Raw genomic sequence first — 14,097 nt, forward strand, 5'->3', positions numbered from 1 at the left:
TACTGAGTGGTAGAGATACCCAAGTTGTTTCTTAAATCTCTGTTGGTGAACCTTTGGGCTATTTACAGTTTGAGGCTGCTACCATAAATACTCTGAACTTATTGATCAATATTTGTGTGGTGCTTAATGAAAGAAACTTGTTTTGCGTTATTAATCAGTCTTCCCAGACATCTATGAAATAGGTGGTATTTCCATGAGGAACCTGAAAAACCAGATGTATTTATAATGTTAATTCATAATCCCCAGGTAAAAGATATTGCATTCTGATTGATTAGCTCTTAGACCCCTTACAATTAATTTGTGTGTACATGTACCTATGTTAGTATGCATATATATATACACTTGTATTAAGAATTTGGAATCATACTGTGCGACTTTTAGGTTCTGTCTTTTCCATGGTAGTTTTAAATAAATGATTAGTGACTCAGATATTTATTTTTTTAGCTACTGTCTAAAGTTTCTCTTGGTTTTGATATGTGGACAAGATCTTCAGCTATTTTCCTACATTTTTATTGCTTAAGATACTAGAACTTCTATTTTGTGGGTACTTTTTAAGATCTGTTTGCAGTTACTTTTAATTTTTCCTTATTCTTTGGTCAGTAAATTACTTTTTCTTCTTTCATCTGATTTTGTATCTGCATTTGTTTGACCCTGAGATATACCATGTTGGTGACTTTAAGCTTCCCCAGGAATTTATTGAGTTCTCATTATTGTCTGTACTTCCTGTGGGTTGACTGACAATTCTGCCTACTTGGGCAGAGTTTGTGTAGGACCAGGTAAGCAACAAAAGATTTTAGGTGTTTACCCAGAAACATAAAGTATTTAGATTCTTAAAGTGAAAATAGAAGATAAGAATAATTCAAGTTTACCTTCAGATCTCTCAGCTTATTTAGTAAAACTAATTTTAAGAAAAATTCTGGGATGAAATTTACAAACAGTATTTACTGTGGTCTTTGAATGTTCTCTAGAAGTTCAAATCAATCATAAAATGTAGCCCAGGTGTTTCCTTTAAAATCTATTCAGGCCAATGAGTAAATTCCAAATTGAGGGCTGATGAAAACTTAATGGTTAAGTAAGTTGTCCAGTTTTACTTATTTGTAGATATAGAATAGCGACTAAAATTCAGATTCCTTTCTTAAACTGTAGATGTCATATTCTAACAGCCCGTTGTCTTCCTGTGTCACCGTGTTACATATGCCTAGTGTGTAATAAGGGCTTTGCTCCCTGCACTAATGAAGATTATTTTTTATTTGTATTAGAATGTAGGTCCAAAGAAACTAAGGATTCCAGATCCATATGCTATCTGCCCCCACCCATGTTGACCTCAGTTATTTATAATCTTAACTTTAAAAAGTCAAATAGAATTTATAAGGAAAACACAAGGAAGTAAGAAATATTAATCTTATCTAACGGATAACTTTGCTCTGAAACTAAATTGCCAGGATTGGGTGTGATAGATGTTTCCTCAGTTCCAGTTCATTGCTTAAGCTTTTTCTTTGACTTTAATGTTGACATCGATAATTTTTCTTATTTCTTTTTTCGTGGTGCTGAGGATTGGACCAAGGGCCTCATGCCTGCTAGGCAAGTGCTGTGGCACTGAGCCACACATCCCCGGCCCAGAAGAACGCATTTGTATTTATGTGTTTTTTTAAAAAAAATAATATTGATGATGTCGTGCCCTTTTTTGCTAGTTCAGGCTAATAAGACTTTGAAAAGCAGTCCTTGAACATTCAATTTAATGAAATGTCACTAAACTGTAAAGCTTTTGTTCACAGGCTCACCATGGTTGTACAACTGAAATCTGTAATAAATTTATCAATCTAGTTATTTCTCAGATACAGAAGTTCCTCATTATAATTTACTGGTATGCTGTTTGCAGCTTAACTGTTTTTAAGTAGATACAGACAAGGACAAGAATCCTCTGCTTGCTCTGAGAGTTACGATACTCAGTATTGGGGTACTTGTCCCTGTTCCATCCTGACACCCATGCTTTTTCCCTTGATAGTAGTGTGTAGAAAACGTGCTTATTTCTGCTTTCAAGGAGAAATATGCACTTGTCATAAATACAAATGCTGAGTGCAGGCATTACAGCTTGCATTGCAGTCATCTTGAAGGTCAGTTAAATTTTATATTAATTTTTAATTAGTATTTTTATACTTCAAGATCTCTGAAATCATGTAGCTCTCCAAAGTCAGTGATGTCCCTGCAACCTCCCATTCTTGTCCCATTGACACAGAAGTGTGCTCTTGGTGTATTTCTAGGCCTCCCTTTCCCCTTCTATTCAAAGGCCCACCTGTCATGTTCTTCCATCCTCCAGGGTGCAGTATTCAAGGGGTTGGGGGTGGAGTGGGGTGCTGGAGATGGCACCTGGGATCGGAAGCCTGGGGACACTTCCCAGGTTAGGCTTCTCTGGCTGCTGGGGTCCTCAGGCTCTGCCACTGGCTTGGAGGGTCCACTCTGTTCCTCCCCTGCAGGGCTGGAGAGAGAGTGGTGGCCTGCAGGAATGGAGGTGCTATGCCCATCTGGGCAGGTCCTCTTGGGCCTTTTTGGAATGCCTTTTTCAAATGTCTTCAGGGAAGATAGGCTAGAGAGTCCTGGTAAGGAGGATGCTCCAGCTGCAGGATCAGGGGCAGGGTGGGAGGAGACACAGGGAGCCTGCACCTCTGTTTCACTTCCTCTGGGGACAGACAGTTGGCACCTGGAACTGGAAGCAGGGTTTTGGGCTTCTAGGGTGGTCCTGAGCCAGTTCTCTTAGGCAGCGGTCAGAATGCTGGGCGTCTGAGTGGAGAGGCCATTTCACCTGGGATTCAAAGAGCCACTGGGCACCTGCGCTCAGTTGTGGCCACTGGGGAGGTGGAGCCTGCTCACTGAAGAAGGCCTGCTTTCTCTGGTCCATTTCCTCCCCTGGTTGAATGAGAGGTGTGATGTGTCCTCTTGATAATCAGGCTAAGGAAAAAAATCCTACTGTTTAATAGATTGGTACATTTATATTTTTATCTTAATGCAGTGCCTCTGTTGCCTTTTGTCATTTTGAAATATGAAGTCAATTTTGTAATTCATTTTCTTTCCTAATGAGAAAGAATATGTCAGACTATAAATTTACCTTTGATTATAACTTTGGTTGCACCCAAATTGTATTTGTAACCTTATATGTATGTATACCTGACATAATAGCTTTATTTTTTTTTTTATGGTTGTGCTGAAGTGTGTTAATTTCTCCTTTAATGGTGTTTAATCAGACAGTTTAGCTGATGTAGGTTTTTTTTGAAACAAATGTTTAATACTTCCAATAGTGACTTTTTAAAAGTGAAACATTTATGTTAATTATTTCATTGTTAGATGAAATCTTTTCATTTTGTGTTTTCACTGGTTGATTAAAAAAATGGTAAAATTAACCACTATAATTGTTCCTATCAACTTTTTTGTATCCTTTCCTATTTTAACAAGACATTTATTTTGTGGCTGTTCTTTAGCAAACAGGCCAGACCAATGCTCTGTGCTTTTTATTAGTATAAAATTACATTTTATCTGTATAACACTTGTTTTTCCTTTTTCTTGTGGGTGCTTTACTTTTTTGCTTTTACTTTGCTTTATATGGATGCATAGACTTGTTTTGTATGGGTGCATAGGTACCAGTTGAATGTTATCTGTTAACATCTTTTTACTTAGGATCCTTTGTGTCTTTTTAAATGTGTGTTTTGAAAGGATTAATAGAGATAATTATTTAGATCGATAGTTGTAATCAAAATGATTGACAATTTTAAGGCAAAATTGTTCTTTAGGTTTCCTATTTGTTTTCTGTTCTATTCACTTCCTACATTGATTATCAATTTAGGGTCATATTTTATGAATGTTAATGATTATATAAGTTTAAGTATAAATTTTCTTTCACCTCCATTGGAAATAAAAAACATTACTCTTTAAAAAAATTCACTTCATTGTAATCCTTTTTTTGACCTGAAAGCTTTGGGGTCTTTGTTCTAATTCTTCCGATTTGCTTTCAGCAGCTATCCACACTAGATAATATTAATTTTGCCTGGAACATGTTGTCATCACTGTCAGTCTCTGAGCAGGTCCATTTAAGGACTGAATAGGGGATTTTTTTTGGCAGGGGCATTAGTGCTGGTGATCTCATTTTTCCTTCTTGCTCCTCTTTCTGACTTGACTCACACGTCATAAATCACGTATTTGTATTGCAAACAAGGTTTTTCCTGATCTCCCAGACCGCACCTTTTTTTTTTTTGAGTCTTGGTTATGTTCCAGAGAATGGCTCATTATGTATAATTATAATGCACCAATAAAAAAATATGTAAAAAGCAAAAATTGCCAATTTTCTGAAATCCCTCATAGCTCAAAGAGATTTATTCCCTTCACACTACTTTATATTCTAGAAACATTTTTTTTCCCAGAGTTTTTCCAGTTTTTTGTATCACAGAAGAAAAAAAAAAAAAAAAAAAAAAGACTGTGTGGGGTTTTCTTTATTTACTTCTTTTTTTTTTTTTTTTTTTTTTTTGTGGGGGAGGCACCTGAAAGCTTTGGGATTTTTGTTTGTTCATTCTTTGGGTCTGCCTCCAGGAACTATCTGTTGATTGTTCTACACTAATTAGTTTCACCTGAAACATGTTGGTGTTTGGCCAGGCCTATTTAAAAGAGGAGCGTTTTTTACTTAAAAAATATTTTTTTACAGCCTTATTAATAATATCTAGTAAAATTGGGCAGCTTTGTTTCCTACTCTTTATTCACTGTCATTTCATTATGTTTTTCATCATCTTGGAAAATTTCTGTAGAGAGCTAACAGTTTCTCAGCTGTCTTCTAACTTTGCTTTGGTGTACTCTTGCTAATTTGCACTCTGTCACAGTTTGCTGTTCTCTGTGAGAGGGACAGAATTATATACTATATTGTTGAGAATACTATTGGATACTTAATTTTTAAATTCTGTTCTATGGAGGCACTCTGTAGAATCATTTTATGAGTTTTTCTGTTACTCAGTATGTGGTCTTGGGCAAGTTGGTTGACTTTCCTAAGTCAGTGTGTGGAATGTTAGGAGTACTGACCTCTCAGGGATGTTGGATTGAAGAGGTGAGGCCTGCAAAGTGCCCAGCATGATACTAGACACCAAGTTTGCACCCAAGTAACTGTCTTGGAGGCTTTTCTTGAAAGGTTTATCCTCTGAGCTGTTGAAGAATGATCCTCTTCCTCTGATATTAAAATGCTTTCATGGTTGTCTGTAGTCTTCAGTGCTTAACATCTGAGGGCGTGTTGCCTTGGCTTCACTGTGGTGGAAGCTGGAGATGCTGAGGCAAGTAGGTGTGCCCTTAGGGGTGCCAGTCAAGAAGGGACTGCTTTCTGCTGGGCTAGAACAAAGGTGTTTCTCTGGGTCCTTGTTGTGTATCTTCAATGCAAGGCCAGTTTCTTTTCCCTTTTTCTCTCTCAAGAATGCGTGCTTTAGTATGTTTTAAAACTTTGGTTTTTTTAGTTGAAAGTTATTTTGAACTTTAAAAGGTGAAAAAATAGCCGGGTATGGTGGCGCATGCCTGTATTCCCAGAGGCTTAGGAGGCTGAGGCAGGAGGTATGAGAATTCAAAGCCAGCCTCAGCAAAAGTGAGGCACTAAGCAACTCAGACCCTGTCTCTAAATAAAATACAAAATAGGACTGAGGATGTGGGTCAGTGGTTGAGTGTCCCTGAGTTCAATCCCTGGTTAAAAAAAAAAAAAAAGTGAAGAAATAAAAATAATATCCATATGCCATTTATTTAGATCCATCTATTGATAGCATTTCTTACAGTTATCATTGTGCATGACCACTCTCCTGTGTGTTATATCAGTTGATTCTTGTCCAGCATTTAAAAATACGTTACATATGTGTGTGTTCCCTTTATCTTTAAATATTACAGTATTTCCTAATAATAGGGATATTCTTACAAAAATAGAAGTCTCTTCAACTTCAAAATTTTCATCAGTACTGTATTTTCATCTAATGTAACTTCCATATTTTAATATTGTCTCTTGATCTAATGTTCCATGTATTGTCCTCCTTTCCAAGTCAGAGTTCTGGATTAGAGGTTAGGTTTGTTAATTGATTTAGGAAGTAATGGCATCTAGATAAGATTTCCTAATCAAGAACAATGGGGACTGGGCTTGTGACTCATTGGTTGAGTGCTTGCTTAGCATGTGTGAGGCACTGGGTTTCGATTCTCAGCACCACATATAAATAAATGAATAAAGGTCTATGAACATCTAAGTAAATAAATGCCCCCCCCCAAAAAAAAAAAACAAAAAACAAAAAACAAAAAAAGAACCATGGGTGTCTTTGCATTTTCTCAGGTCTAGTTTTGTATCTTTTAGGAGTGTCATGATTTTTTTTCATGTAGATATTTAACATCTTAAGTTTATTCTTAAATATCTATTTTGTTGCAGTTATAAGTAGGATTTTCTCATCTCTTAGCTGGTTATTGTTTGTATATGCAAATTGTTAACTTGCATACTAATTTTATGTCTTGCTGCTTTGTTAAATTATTGTATTGAATTTATAAATTCTCTAGGATTTTCCAAGTATATTATTTGTCATTTGCAAATAGAATTAAAAACGTTTCTTTTCCTTGTCTTATGCCTCTGTTGTCATTTGTTTCAAAGTTTGCCTTGGCCCCAGCACCATATTAAGGAGTAGTAGAGATGGTAGGCATCTGTACATTGCTCCTGGCATTAGTGGGAGTTCTTCCTGTGTTCCCCATTGAATAATATGTTACCTTTAGAACTGAAGTGTGTTTTTCCTCGCACTCATCCCTCTGCGCGAAATGCTGAGGCTCTAACCAGGTCCTAGGCCATGCATAGATAAGAGCTCTGCCACTGAGCTCTGTCTTTAGCACCTCACCCCCAATTCATTTTTTACTTTCTCAAGAAATTATATTGGGAAGTGGTTTTGATTTTTTTTTCCTCAAAGAATTTTATTTAATATCTATGCAGTAATTTTTTTCCTTTCAGAACTATTGTGCTAAACTTTATTAGTACATATTTCTAATAGTTAAACATCCTTGTGTTTCTTTTATATATCCCACTTGTAGTTTATTGTTTTCTTAATGTGGTATTAGAATCTGCTTGATAGTTTATCTAGGATTTTTGCATCAGTTAGTTTGTCTATTTTAAATTTGTAAGGCTAATAGATCTGTGATGTTTTGTTTTGTACCAGGGATTGAACCCAGGGGAGCATAGCCACTGAGCCACATCTCCAACCCTTTTTATGTTTTGAGACAAGGGTCTCTCCAGTTGCTTAGGCTGACTATCCTCATGATCCTCCGTCTTACCTCCTCAAGTGGTTGGGGTTACAGGCCTGTGCCACTGTGCCAGCAATCTGTCTCTGAGTGATTATATTAGCAGCTTGAAAAGATGAAGTTCCTTTTTATTGGTGTTTTAGATTGGAAAGTCAGGGTGGGTGAGGTTCCTATAGTTTACTAGCCTTGTGCCCAGAATTTGTAGAGCCCTGGCTAGCTCCTAGGCACAGTAAAGGTTTCGGCTTACCTTTGGCTGGCTTTGTACTTCACAGCAAGTTCTGCTTTGGTTAGAATAGGGCTACTCTTTATTCTGAAAATATTTGGAACTGTCATTAAATTTTGATGTGCAGTGACTATTTTCACAATTTCAAGCAGGGAGTCACATGGAGTAGCTATTTTGCTAGAGTTTTTGTTTTTAGTTTCTAAGCTACCGGGAAGCAAATGGAATACTTAAGTAGCATGGTTTTGTGGCCAATATTGGATTGAGTAGGCTTATTTGACAAAAGTCACTTCCTGATTATATAATGTTTCATTTTTGAAGTTTGTGTCACTGTGTTCTCAGTCTCCTTCTTCCACGTTTATATCTTCCTGGATGACCCCATCCTCTATTTACATTTACCTGGAGGTTTTAGTGTAAATTTTGTGAAGCCAGGTGTCATTCAAAACAAAATCTTTTTCCAAAGCATTCAACCCTGAATATTATGACATGAAAATTAAAGCTTAATGTATAATCCACAGCGTTTTCATTGATTTCATAAAGGTTTACATTAGAACTGGAATTACAAAAGTATAACAAACTTTTTTTGTTTTTATTTTTCCTGGTGTTTAGAATTGCAGAATGTGTGTAGAGTGTGGCACACGGTCTAGTTCTCAGTGGCATCACAATTGCCTGATATGTGACGCTTGTTACCAACAGCAGGATAATTTATGTCCTTTCTGTGGAAAGTGCTACCACCCAGAACTGCAGAAAGACATGCTCCATTGTAATATATGCAAGAGGTAAGAAGGTGCAACTGTTCCATTTGTTTTGTTCAAACTTTGCCTCCCCTTTCCCTAGATACTAACTTGAGTTTGAATTAGACATTTTAATTTAAATATACTTATCACTGCAGATGGGTTCACTTAGAATGTGACAAGCCAACAGATCATGAACTGGACTCTCAGCTCAAAGAAGAGTATATCTGCATGTATTGTAAACACTTAGGAGCTGAGATGGATCCCTTACAGCCAGGCGATGGAGTAGAGATGGAGGAACTCACTACAGGTGAACACAGGAGTTTTGGGTTTTCTTTACAATGTTGTACCAGATGGTCACCAATGTGCTACTCTAATCATATTGACGGGATCCTGCACATCAGATCCCATGTTGTTATCAGTACCTTAACCTTTAGTGTGCTTGTTGTCTGGGCCATCTCTGAATTGAATGACTGAAGAAAAATCTAGTTTCCTTCATAGCTTCATGGTTGGACCCAGGTCTATATGCTTTCCTTCAGTTTTGTTCTTTAAGCCATTTCCTTAGCTGTGGGCATGAAGCTTAGTTTTTCCCTTCATAATCTGAGTTGTCTTAGATTATAAAAATAAGTGTTTTATAACCCTTCATAAGTGTTAATTATCTCCTGGGCCCAAAATTCTGTTAAGATGGAGCATATTTTAACAGTATCCTATTGTTGTAAGCATAATAAGATTTTCAGCAGAAGGTAAAGAAGTATACCTACTTACTAGGTTGTTTTTCATTTTCACCAATCTGATTGGCAACCTTTATAAAAGTTCTATTTTATCATCCTGAAGGTGCTTTAATGTAGCCATCTTAATTACTAACCTTTTATTTCTAGCATGCCATCAGTATGCAGTAGTGGGCTATCCTTTAAAAATAAGAAAATGCCAGTAACGCGCGCGTGCGCACGTGTGTGTTTCTATCTCAATGTGTACTACATACATACAGATTTTTCTTTGGTAGTGCTGGGGATCAGATTCAGTGAACTAACTATATCAATCACAAGCCCATAAAATATACTTTTAATTGATATATATAACTGATTACTTTTAATACATTATAATTTTGATGCTTTAAAAACTATAAATACGTATTTGGTTCAAAAAAGTAATTCAAGAAGAAAAACTTGTGGCATTTCTTGTGATAGTTTACTTTTGTCAGAATAAGACATTAATTGTTTACTCCGTAAGCAAAAACAGAAAAACGCATTCTAAGCTAAAGAATTAATAATTTTCTGTTAAGATTATAACAATGAAATGGAAGTTGAAGGATCTGAAGATCACCAAATGATATTTCTGGAGCAAGCAGTTGATAAAGATGTCACTGATCAGCAGTCCACACCTGGAATTGTTCCAGATGGTAAGCATGTTTGTGATGATGGAATATATTCTGTTTTTGAAGGATATATATGTGTATATTAAATATGTGAATGTCTAATAAATCTGAGCACCCTGCATAAAACTTAGCCAAGATATGGACAGTTAGGAAATTGTTTAGAGAGGAACTTTTTGGAAAAAATAATCTTTGCTATAAATCAATAGGAGAAGGGGCGTGTAATATTACTAGTTGAGCTATAATCTAGATTTAATAAGTATGTACTTTTCTAGGAATCAAGTGATTTGTATTCAAAAGCATTTTTTTTTTGATTTGATGTAATTGCTAACTAGAGCTGTGGCTGATTGTAAGGTATTTCATGCTGAGATAATGAAAAACGTATTGTATTAAAATATCTCAGCAATCCTACTGTGAGGTGTTTCAATGGTATTGCATGTTTTTGCAGTATAGATAATAGCTGTTACTGTAAGTGAGGATCTGTGGTTAATGAGAGAGAGTGCTGTTAGAAAATTACGTATTAAATTAAATCATGGACATAAGAAATTCTCTGATATTTGTTATGTTAAATTATGTAGGTTGTATATACATAAAACACCTTAGATTTTTGTTTGAAATCTGTTTAGTACATTTTAACAACTCTCATGAAAAATTATACTTCATAAATGTGTAAAGTGAAGAATAATACGAAATAGTTATAGTAAAGCTCATATACATACACAGATTTCTAATTTTATTTTCCTGTGCTCGTTGGTAATGTATGTTTTGTGCTTATATTGGAAACAAAGATAAATCTTATTCAAATTAGTTGAGAGAGCAATGTTAGAGAAATTTTGACTCCTTGCTAGAAATTCCTTAATATGTCATTTGTAGCAGTTCAAGTCCATACTGAAGAAAAGCAGAAAAATAATCCTTCAGAAAGTCTTGATACAGACGATCTTCTCATTTCGGGTAAGCCGTATATTCAAACTATTTCATTTGATCAAATTACAAGATAATCCCTTTATAGTGCAGATTCAAAGAATTGTCCAGTGAATTTTTAATTCACTTTATTAATGAAATTTAAAAATTACCTTGAGGGCATTTAGAATAAATGCCTTTTATTTTCATGCCAGTTGAGACCTTTACTTCTAAGAAAGACTGGGTTAAATCTATCAGTCAGTGATTGTGTGTATTTCTAATATTTAATATGTTTATAAGCTTGCTAAGATTAGTGTCTTAGGGCATGATTATGAGGAAGAACAAGAATTACATCCAAACTATCTATTGAGTAGGTTGACGGGTACAACTGCTAAGCAGAATAAGTCTTTTTGGTTTAGTCTTTCCTATCTGTGTTCATTTCTCATTTGAGTCCACTACAACAGGATGTCTGCAAAATATCTTTACTAGATATTGTAGATCAGTCTTCATCTTTACCTTGGACACCTTACACAGTATCACTGGTCGTCTTTTTTCTAGCTGCAAAATGTGTATGATAACTTAACCTACATAATTTTGGTCCTTTTGTAAGTGCTTACATTGCAAAACGTTGGGTGCGTATGATAAAATTATATTATTAATCTCTTTTGGTGTTCTTTCCAGAAATTACATTAAGCTCTTAGGGTCATATTTCAACCATGTTTTCACACAATCTGTGATTGATTCAAATCCACAAGCCCTTGAATATTTTTACTTTTATTAACTTAATAATTGCCTTTCTTGATGAATGCCTTCTGATATAAGTTGTGATTTAACCAAGTATTCATATCTATTTATTGACATTTATATATTCCTAGATATTTGTAAATTTGTGTATTAATATAACATGTTCTGATTTTGTAGAATCATCTCACAATAAAATGAATCCTGAATTGGAAAATGAAATTTCTAATGAAATTTGTGGTGAAAAAATGGAAAAATCATCCAAAGTGATGCATATTCAAGATGAAGATCAAAATGAAGAAAAAATGGAAGTGACAGAGAGCACTGACGTTCTCCCACAGCAGACCATTCTGCAGCAAGAGGAGCTGCAGTTGTTAGAGGAATCCAAGATGGTGGAATTCAAAGAAGAACCAAGGCTTCCAAACTCAGTCATTGAGTCTGTCACCATTCCACGAGAAGCCTTAGTGCCCTCAAGTGAGGAAAGTACTTCATTGTGTTCTAAAGAACAGTTGGTTACAGAAAGGTTGCCAGAAAAAATGGAACAGAAAGAAAATTCTGAATCCTCCACTGGGTTCATGGACTTTGAAATGACTCCTGCAGTGGAGAGTTGTATCAAAGAGGGTTCATGTCATGGAGACAAATCTGTGAAGTTGCCACCAGAGGCTGTGGCAGCATTTTCATCAGCAGCAGACACAAGCAAGGCAAGATTGTCTTCCTCTCCAACACTTGCTTCAGACTTGCCTTCACATGCCATGCTGCACGGTTACCCTTCGACTCTTGGTTCCTCTGCTGGAAATATCATGCCAACAACTTACATCTCAGTCACTCCAAAAATTGGCATGGGTAAACCAGCTATTACCAAAAGAAAATTTTCTCCTGGTAGACCCAGATCCAAACAGGTAGGACAATTTTAATGATGTTGACAGAAAAGATGTTGGAACAATTAAATAAAATAACAGAGTCCATGTATAGCTTTGATCTGGAGGGCTACTTTTCTATCCCCAAGTAGAACTCAGGTTAATGTTGCTTTACATGTTTGCACCATTATTTAGAAAATGATGTTAATGAAAAATGTAATTAAAGTAATCTCATTTGTAATTTCAATTTAGTTGGGATATAAAAATGTGATTTCTTTGATTATAGTTTGTCATACAAAGCACTTTAAAACCTTTTTTAGTTCTGTACCCACAGTAATGATAGAGCTTTAAATAACAGTGAAAATTGAGTATACAGTAACTAACACTTATCGTCCCATCCCAATATATTTGTTTATTGATATTATTTAGTGTGTGCATTTTGAACTGCACCAGCATCAAGATTGATGGAGGAATTTTTTTTATGCCAGGAATTTGCTCATTTTGATGTTTTTTTTTTTTTTTTTGGTTTGGTTTTTTTTTATTTTGCAGTGCTGGGGATCGAACCCAGGGACTTGTGCTTGCAATGCAAGCACTCTACCGACTGAGCTATCTCCCCAGCCCTCATTTTGATGTTTTTATTGCTAACTCTTTTGTGGGATTCCCCCACCCCTTTCTTCAAGTTAGGACTTACTTCATTAGTTCCACGAAGAAATCTTTGAATTGTATTGTTGCTCTTCAAGAAGTGAAGGGAACCCTTCTCATCATTGTTTTAAGTAGTGAGGATACTTTTTAGGGATGAGTTGCAGTTCTTTTTAAGTGGGATTTAAGTGAGACATTGCAAAATGTAGGTATTGTAGCTATGAATTATTTATTGATTTACACTGTTGTTACTTTCTAAAGTATTTTTCAAAATGACAAGGTATCAAACAGATATGTTCTGTCATACTAGTAATTTGTAGGTTTAAGTATAATTTTTAAAATTGTTTTTAATGATTACAGTTTGACTTTTATGTTGATAATACATTAATCTTGATCAGCTAATTTTTGAGTTACAGAACTAATTTTTAAAACTGATTTCATTTTAATGTGAGAATTAGTCTCTTCTAAGTGAATCTCAGATACATTTTATTTTCTAAAGATACATTACACAAGAGGCAAAGCATCACATGGAATTTAACTTTCTCTGTGTGGTGAAGACATATGCAGTAACTAAAACTCTTTTATATATGTGCTTTTTTTCTAAGTATTTTCCTTGATATTTATTTCTATTCTACCAAGAGATTTTTCTTCTCAAATGAATTCCTTTTTCAAATATTTATTTTCAAAAAGTTGTTGAAAATAATCATGTAGTTCTGACTTTGAAAACACTTTAGCAATAGAAATTTGAATTTCAATTTTACGTTGGTTCAGATATTTACATTCTTTAAAGATCATAAACTTTGTTGTTAAATTTTACTAAATCTTTGCTTAGTGAGACTTTTTGTTCCATCAGGGAAACCAGATTCAATACATTGGGACTATTCTTTCTGTTGACTTTTGTTGCAAGATAATTGTATTTGTGTGTGCATATTTCCTTCCCAGATCACCCCACCTTCTGTAAGCCACGTCCGGGTTATTGCATGCTAGTTCTGTTGTTCTTTCCGTTCCCAGTCTGATGCTATCCTTCTTCAACTGACACTGTTTCATTACTGCTGCCCTCATTTGCTGCTACCCTCATAAGCATTTTGGAGCTATGTTCTTCCTCCCATGGGCTTTCTAGTTTTCTAATCTTGGTGTTAGTTATATAACAAAATAATGTTTACTTGTGCTTCATGACTTGCTAATGTACTGCTGTTACCACGGTAGTATGAATTGAACAGGACCAATGGCACTTCCATTGCTGAGGCTCGGGGGCCATAGTGTTCTAGAGGAGTGCTCTACCACTGAGCTACACCCCCAGCCTGGGTCATGATATTCTGTACATAACAGGAGTGATGTTTGTATTTTGGAAATACTGAAGTTCCA

General features: G+C 35.5%; 1 protein-coding gene across 20 annotated transcripts in view; it reads left to right on the plus strand.

Moving 5' to 3' along the window:
- Window positions 1-14,097, plus strand: part of KMT2C (lysine methyltransferase 2C) — a 266,222-nt gene that overhangs the window by 147,930 nt on the left and 104,195 nt on the right. For 19 of the 20 annotated variants that reach the window (XM_079151029.1, XM_079151018.1, XM_079151036.1 and 16 more), the window contains 5 exons: window positions 8,099-8,268; window positions 8,382-8,533; window positions 9,506-9,622; window positions 10,469-10,546; window positions 11,417-12,135. In XM_079151029.1, coding sequence (XP_079007155.1) covers window positions 8,099-8,268; window positions 8,382-8,533; window positions 9,506-9,622; window positions 10,469-10,546; window positions 11,417-12,135 — 1,236 coding nt within the window. The remainder of the gene's footprint in view (window positions 1-8,098; window positions 8,269-8,381; window positions 8,534-9,505; window positions 9,623-10,468; window positions 10,547-11,416; window positions 12,136-14,097) is intronic. The other variant, XM_079151034.1, reaches the window with a different exon arrangement.

The sequence above is a fragment of the Sciurus vulgaris genome (genome assembly GCF_902686455.1).
Source record: "Sciurus vulgaris genome assembly, chromosome: 8".
In the NCBI taxonomy this organism is placed as follows: domain Eukaryota; kingdom Metazoa; phylum Chordata; class Mammalia; order Rodentia; family Sciuridae; genus Sciurus; species Sciurus vulgaris.